We start from the raw sequence: 7,274 nt of genomic DNA on the forward strand, positions 1-7,274 counted from the left end.
GAATAAAACCCGCAACCGATAGGTTTTTGTGAGGGGACAGGGCGGATCTTCCTCTCCACGTAAGGCGGGGTGGATGTGGACATGGTTGGTCCTGATTCATGAACCTGCCTTGCCTCTAAAATAGCAATGATATTGAGCATTGCACAAAACCCAGAATCCAATTCGCCTTTTGTAGCATACCACCACCACCTCCAATTACGACCCGATTTACCCACAATCAAGTCGTTGGGGTTCAATTTCGTCGCCGCCATGACTAGTAAGTATTAGCTCCGCTTATATTTCTAATATGCATTGCATCAAATTGATGAATGACATAACAAGCTTTTCATAATACGAAAATATTTAAGGAAGGAGAGTGTGCGGTGCTCAGGACACAGAACCCTAGATATTGTTAGAGCCATGGTTCAAGGATCCATTTTGCTACAATCCACTATAAAACGTCACGTACCGATTAACAATTTACATGATTTATTAGCAAATGGGACTTTGATAATCTAGCTTTAAATTTATGGCGATGCGTATTCAGAAAAGAAATGAACTTTATTTATGATGATATTCGATTAGGGGTTGTCCATTGCTCCAGTGTCACTGCCTCTTAGTTTTCCTGGCTACGAGGGCAATCTTATCGAGGAAAAAGTTGACCTCGCATCTCGGCTCACGAGACACCGCGCGGGCTTATCCTCGAGCCTACGAGTTCCGGGCACCACAAAAATTGTCCAAAAATAATCAATAAGAGGTTAAGCTAATCAAAGTAAAAATTAAAAAAAAAAGTCAAATGAAAAAAAAAAAGAGAAAGGAAAGAAAATAGGAGGTAATTGTGTTCACCAACCCTTTGAAGGGAAAAGAGTGGACCACCACTTCACCAGCACCCACCTATAATCAAGCAAAATCCCCCAACCCTTTTTAAGCCCCACCCCCCACACATCCTCCACCACCCACCGTCTTCCTCCATTTTCCTCCTCCTCCTCCTCTCTCGCTTCTTTCTCTCTCAAGCGGTTGTTGTTGTTGTTGTTGGGATGGATCCGGTGACCGTGTGGGGCAACACGCCGCTGCATGCGGTGGATCCGGAGATCCACGACCTGATCGAGAAGGAGAAGCGGCGGCAGTGCCGGGGGATCGAGCTGATCGCCTCCGAGAACTTCACCTCCTTCGCCGTCATCGAGGCCCTCGGCTCCGCCCTCACCAACAAGTACTCCGAGGGCATGCCGGGCAACCGCTACTACGGCGGCAACGAGTACATCGACCAGATCGAGAACCTCTGCCGCTCCCGCGCCCTCCAGGCCTACCGCCTCGACCCCACCCGCTGGGGCGTCAACGTCCAGCCCTACTCCGGCTCCCCCGCCAACTTCGCCGCCTACACCGCCGTCCTCCAGCCCCACGACCGCATCATGGGCCTCGACCTCCCCTCCGGCGGCCACCTCACCCACGGCTACTACACCTCCGGCGGCAAGAAGATCTCCGCCACCTCCATCTACTTCGAGAGCCTCCCCTACAAGGTCAACTCCGCCACCGGCTACATCGACTACGACAAGCTCGAGGAGAAGGCCCTCGACTTCCGCCCCCGCCTCATCATCTGCGGCGGCAGCGCCTACCCCCGCGACTGGGACTACGCCCGCTTCCGCTCCGTCGCCGACAAGTGCGGCGCCCTCCTCCTCTGCGACATGGCCCACATCAGCGGCCTCGTTGCCGCTCAGGTATATATACATATATATACACATGCCCCCTCCCTCCGTTTCGTCGGTTTTGCAATTGGATCTGCGCGCGCGGATGGTGTTTGATGTTTTGTCGCTTGCAGTTCTGTTGTCGGTGTTGGATCTGCATTTTCGTTTATGCAGTGTGAATGTGTACGAGGCCGGATCTGGGATCTCTGTGAGTTGATTGTGTCCTCCTTAACTTGTTGGACCTCGCTTGGGCTTTCATTTATATGAATTAAGTATGGGTTGACTGCATTCCATTTTCGTCCTTCTCACGTATTCATGCAAGCTTCGCCAATCCTTGTTAAATTTTTGACCATTTGTATCGTGCTCGAGTTTGCATTGATCCCTTATGCTTGATCTACCTGTGGAATTGTGATTTAATGTTCAATCTTAGGTAGATCTCTGGGAATTTTATTCTATGCCTTTCGAAATACTTGTGATCTCTGCATTGTAGAACCTGATTCGTGTCTTGTTTTATATGAATGTGACAACCCATCTCTGGATGTTGCAATAGCAGTTGAATGAAATGAAATGTGTTCTTTTGTCCTGCTCATGATTCTGTTTCTTCTTGGATTAAACGATTTCTATCTGGTCATTCTTCTTTGCATTTGCAGTACATTTCCTTTGATGATGTCAATATGTCGTGAGGTTCCCAATGTTCTTATTGTCGTTGCAACTTTGTTTCTGGCTGTAGGAAGCTGCGAACCCATTTGAGTACTGCGACATCGTCACAACCACAACCCACAAGAGCTTGAGGGGTCCGAGAGCCGGGATGATCTTCTACAGGAAGGGCCCTAAGCCTGCCAAGAAGGGCCAGCCCGAGGATGCGGTTTATGACTTTGAGGACAAGATCAACTTTGCGGTTTTCCCGTCTCTTCAGGGAGGCCCGCACAACCACCAGATCGGCGCCCTGGCTGTTGCCCTGAAGCAGGCAATGTCTCCTGGGTTCAAGGCCTATGCTAAGCAAGTCAAGGCCAATGCTGTTGCTCTTGGGAACTACCTCATGAGCAAGAATTACAAGCTTGTGACTGGTGGAACTGAGAACCACCTTGTTCTTTGGGACCTTCGTCCTCTTGGATTGACCGGTAAGATTGCATCTGTTTGGTTGAGCGAGTTGATGATGCTGACAACAACGGTATACATAGATTCTAATCACTTCAAATACCGCCCTTGCAGGCAATAAGGTCGAGAAACTTTGCGATCTCTGCAATATTACCGTGAACAAGAATGCTGTTTTTGGTGACAGCAGTGCCTTGGCACCTGGAGGAGTACGAATTGGTAATGAAAACCTCTGCATGACTTCATTTTATTTCCCCTTTTTGTCCGACGCACTTTGGGCAAGATCTTCCGAGCACATTTAGGCCAATTGGTGGCCGAATTGATGATTATCGCAATGTTTGATTTAACGGGCTTGTCATGTCTCAGGTACTCCTGCCATGACTTCTAGGGGCTTGGTCGAGAAGGACTTCGAGCAAATCGGGGAGTTCCTCCACCGGGCCGTGACCATCACCCTGAACATCCAAAAGCAGCATGGCAAGCTACTGAAGGACTTCAACAAGGGTCTGGTGAACAACAAGGACATCGAGGCCCTCAAGGTCGATGTCGAGAAGTTCTCCGGCTCCTTCGACATGCCCGGTTTCCTCATGTCCGATATGAAGTACAAGGACTAGATCCCAAGAGAATCATCCAACATCCTTAGTTTTACTAGTATCATCATCATTTTTATCTTCATTTTTTCCTTCCTGAATTGTAAAATTTTCTTTTCATAAAAGCCCCTCCCCCTACCTACATGTCCCTCTGTGGACAATGAGAGATGTTACAAGCTCTGGGTTTCGTTATCGCGGTGGTTTGGTAAATTTTCTGATAAATTCAATGGTCCTGTTGTTTTCTCTGGTCAACCACGAGATTTCACCTTTTGATTTTCGCAAGTTTAGTTGGTGTTAGTATTTTTTTACTTCTTGCTGATCTACGCCACAGAACGTCATGGGCAATGTCTTAGATTCTTAAGTCAAGCATACGGCATGTTGTGGACTCATTTTATTGGGATAATTAAGGAATAATCACATCGCAAGAACTTGAATTGTTACCCATTGTGGGTTAATTTCACAAAAAATCTCGAATTGATAAATCAAATTAATTTTCGTGTCACAAAATATCTCAAATTAGTATACTCGAGTTAAAAAAAAATCAAATCTTTATACTAGTGACAAATCTACCCATTCTTTTTCTCTTCTCTTTGCTTGCTAAAACCTCTTAAAACTTCGCATCGTCCCTTCACTATTGCTTTCTCAATTGCACAAATCTTCTTGATCACAAGCAGCTCTTGAGCCTTTTCTCTTTCCGCTACTTCGTTGATGGAGACCAGGTTCAAGTTCGGGAGCTTGGCAAACTTCGATTCGATCAACATCGAAGATGACCGACCTTCTATTTCAGTTGATGATATCAAATTTGGGATTCGTTGTATGAAGAACCTAAATATTTCCTCCAATTCCAATCTTCTCATCTACGGCGCGATCACCAGCGAAGGTATGAGCATTTATGTCGGTCTGTTTTCGTAGAATCGTAGCTTAGCATAAGCGCTTTGAATGGAACCATATCCTAAGATGAAATGAGAATTGATGTTAACACTACTTGGATGTGTGGGAGAAATTATGTACGAGTGGAAAGAGAATGACAAATTTGGAGTAAATGTGGAACGGGCGTACCTATTTAGGATTCTTTGTGATATGAAAATTAGTTTGAGATAAATATTATACAGGTGTAACGGTTTTAGATTTTTTGTGATACGAAAATTAGTTTAAGGTAAATTTAGCATAAGTGTACTGATCAATCCTTTTAGAATTGAGTATCTAAACTTGCTAAAAAAAACGTCTGTGGTGGTTGAAGAGCTTACGAGGGGCTATGGGGTGAGTGGCCAGGCAAATTATTATTATAGAGATTCGTTGCTAAGTGGTGCTTTGTAGCGGTTATAACTTGACTACATGCATTAACTCAGTAATAGCGGGGCTTGGCTTGGATTTTTGGTAGTGGTTACCGATGGTACCTTATCAAAGCAAAGGAAGCGTAAGCTTTCGATTGGGGCCGCTCCGCCTATTCAAGTGTATACACCTGACGAGGGGCTATGGGGTGAGTGGCCAGGCAAATTATCCTTATAGAGATTCATTGCTAAGTGGTGCTTTGTAGCGGTTGTAACTTGACTACATGCATTAACTCGGTAATGGGAGCCTGGCTTGGATTCTTGATGGTGGTTACCGAGGATACCTCATCAAAGCAAAGGAAGCGTAAGCTTTCGACTGGGCCCGCCCCGCCTATTCAAGTATACCTAACGAGCTAACATAATTGTGTTCCTTATTTAAATGTGCTGGTGCCCGCATGCCCAAATCTCCCAATTGGGGGAAAGTTTTTTTTCCTTCACCCAAGGGAATAGCCTGAGTTTAACGTCCCAAAGTTCAAACGAAATGATTTAAGGACATACTCAGGTCCAAACTACATGCATTAACCGAAGGCGGAGAAGTGTAGAAATTGTGTTAAAGAGTCCAACTTGGCCTAGGAAATTAGTGCATTGAGGGTTTTCTTAGTGTCTTGTTTAGGTGCAACCGTTTTAGGTCACTTAATTATGAGAGAATTCACTGGAAAGCTAGAGGGAAAGTTACTTAAAAACTTGTGTAAATAATAATCTATAAGATTATTGGGTATAATGTAAGTTTGAAAAACATCGACAATATCTCAGTAAATCGCTCAATTATATAGTTAATTTTTTATTGCTATCCTCATGGATGTAAATACGTCGCTCAAACCCCATAACCCGTTTCCGTGATTTATTTCCAATTATCTATTTTTAATTGAGTTCGATCGACTTGGTTTCACAACAAATTTTGGTTTAGATTATATAGTGTCTCGAGTAGAAAATTAAATACACTTTTTCATAGCAAGTTTGTGTACAAGGAGGTAGAATTTACTATATAGAGGGCACAGTGTGATTTTTTCTATATTTTAAGAAGTTAGCCCATATTCTTTGTTAGTTGAGCCCATGAGGTGATCTCTTGTAGACCCCAATCTTTTAGGCCCTTGTGTGCCGTACAGTCTCCAAAGAAAAATATCTCACCCAAGTTGTATCTTTCTTTATTACTAGCAAAAGATGTGCCCATGTACAGAAAATTTCTAAAAAATAAACTTTTCAATTATTACAAGGCTCTTCCTTGAATTCTTGATGTTTGGTTACAGGATAACCTCAACAAAGAAGAGGAGCCAAAACTCTGATAGGGGCCTCTACGATCTGTCCGTTTAACATGCAGTGACGACAGACTTCATAGATGCGTTTCTTATTTTAATGTGTCAGTGTCTGCATGCCTTTCCCTAATTCAACCCAAAATTTTGTCTTTCCTGAAAGGAGAGAATACTTTTTAGATGCTTTACATCCTGGAGATCTCGAGATCAAAACGAGACCCCAAGATGAAGCCTTTTAAGGTCTTGCTTAGGACCGACAGAAAGTCTACATGTCTTTATAAGAAATTCCTATTAAGTAGTTTATCACATTAATTATTAGATAGAAAGCATTCATTTATTTTAAGAACTAGTGTAAGAATTAACTTTTGACGCCTCAATAAGTCTCAACCATTTATTTATGCAAATAAGGTTGTCCACAATTTGTAATTTGTCGATGCACTAATTGGAGCACTGTGCAGAGCAGAGAATTTTCATCCATCTCGTGCATCGACGGAGGATGCTTGCCTCGCGCGACCCTAGATTTGTGATTGCGCGAGTCGAATGAGCTCCACGACTGCGAGATTGTGAGCCCCATTGCCACTGGTCACAGCCTCTGCGTAGAGATAGAGGGCGGCGTGGCTAATGACGTAGGCTAGCGAAGTGGGCGGCATTGTCGGCGGATGGAGGTGTGATGACAAGGGCACTGGCAGTGACGATCGGTGGACGGAGGTGGCGATCGGCAGGCTTTGGTTGCGAGGTCGGGTGGGGAAGAAAGATGGAGAAGGAGAAAAAGAAATAAAGAAAAATTAGACAACGCATTTTAGTCGTTAAGCATTTAATCGTTGAGGTGTGTTTTCATTTGAAAGTACAAAATTTTTAATCATTCAAACAAACTATTGAAAAGAAATACAATTCTAAGGGAATGCAATCCGTTATTGAATTCTCGTGAATGGAATAAAACCGGGTCCATAGACATTCCTAATTCCGTGAAAGAAGAGGAGCAGCCAATATGCCGCCTGCTCTGTCCGTATAGGGAAGAGTCATGGAGTTGGTGAAGACCTGCATTATGAGCGATTTTGGTAGCTTTCTGCGGCTGCAAATTCTATTTTCCACTGAACTCTTTCGAGACTTGAGAAGCGCCACCAGCCATGAGAAACATCTATTTCGCCACGTTAAAATGAGTTAAGTCCAACAACACACTATGATAGATTTGTAAGGTTTTATGGGACTACTGTCGGCTATTCTAAACTCTTTCGAGACTCTCCTTAAATGCGCACCTTTTGGCACTTTATCCTCGGGGCTACAGTCCCTTAGTGGTGGCCCGAGGCTGCGTCCTTGAGGCCAATCTACGACGTCATAGAATCCTAAAGA

At 44.2% G+C, this 7,274-nt stretch overlaps 1 protein-coding gene across 1 annotated transcript; it reads left to right on the plus strand.

Moving 5' to 3' along the window:
• Positions 1-950: 950 nt before the first annotated feature.
• Positions 951-3,595, plus strand: LOC115686293 (serine hydroxymethyltransferase 4). Its single transcript, XM_030611526.2, has 4 exons — positions 951-1,694; positions 2,392-2,782; positions 2,874-2,975; positions 3,123-3,595. The coding sequence occupies exons 1-4, from the start codon at positions 1,017-1,019 to the stop codon at positions 3,365-3,367; spliced, it is 1,416 nt and encodes a 471-aa protein (XP_030467386.2). The 5' UTR covers positions 951-1,016; the 3' UTR covers positions 3,368-3,595.
• The last annotated feature ends 3,679 nt before the right edge of the window (positions 3,596-7,274 follow it).

The sequence above is a fragment of the Syzygium oleosum genome, unplaced genomic scaffold (assembly GCF_021117445.2).
Source record: "Syzygium oleosum isolate NSW1041296 unplaced genomic scaffold, Sole_v2.1 Sole_v2.01, whole genome shotgun sequence".
Classification (NCBI taxonomy): domain Eukaryota; kingdom Viridiplantae; phylum Streptophyta; class Magnoliopsida; order Myrtales; family Myrtaceae; genus Syzygium; species Syzygium oleosum.

Bases quoted from the DNA above. Each gene is read 5' to 3' on its own strand.
- LOC115686293 (XM_030611526.2), top strand. From the start codon at position 1,017: ATGGATCCGGTGACCGTGTGGGGCAACACGCCGCTGCATGCGGTGGAT. The intron at 1,695-2,391 runs GTATATATACAT...TTCTGGCTGTAG, and splicing joins GCGGCCTCGTTGCCGCTCAG to GAAGCTGCGAACCCATTTGA. The intron at 2,783-2,873 runs GTAAGATTGCAT...CCGCCCTTGCAG, and splicing joins TCGTCCTCTTGGATTGACCG to GCAATAAGGTCGAGAAACTT.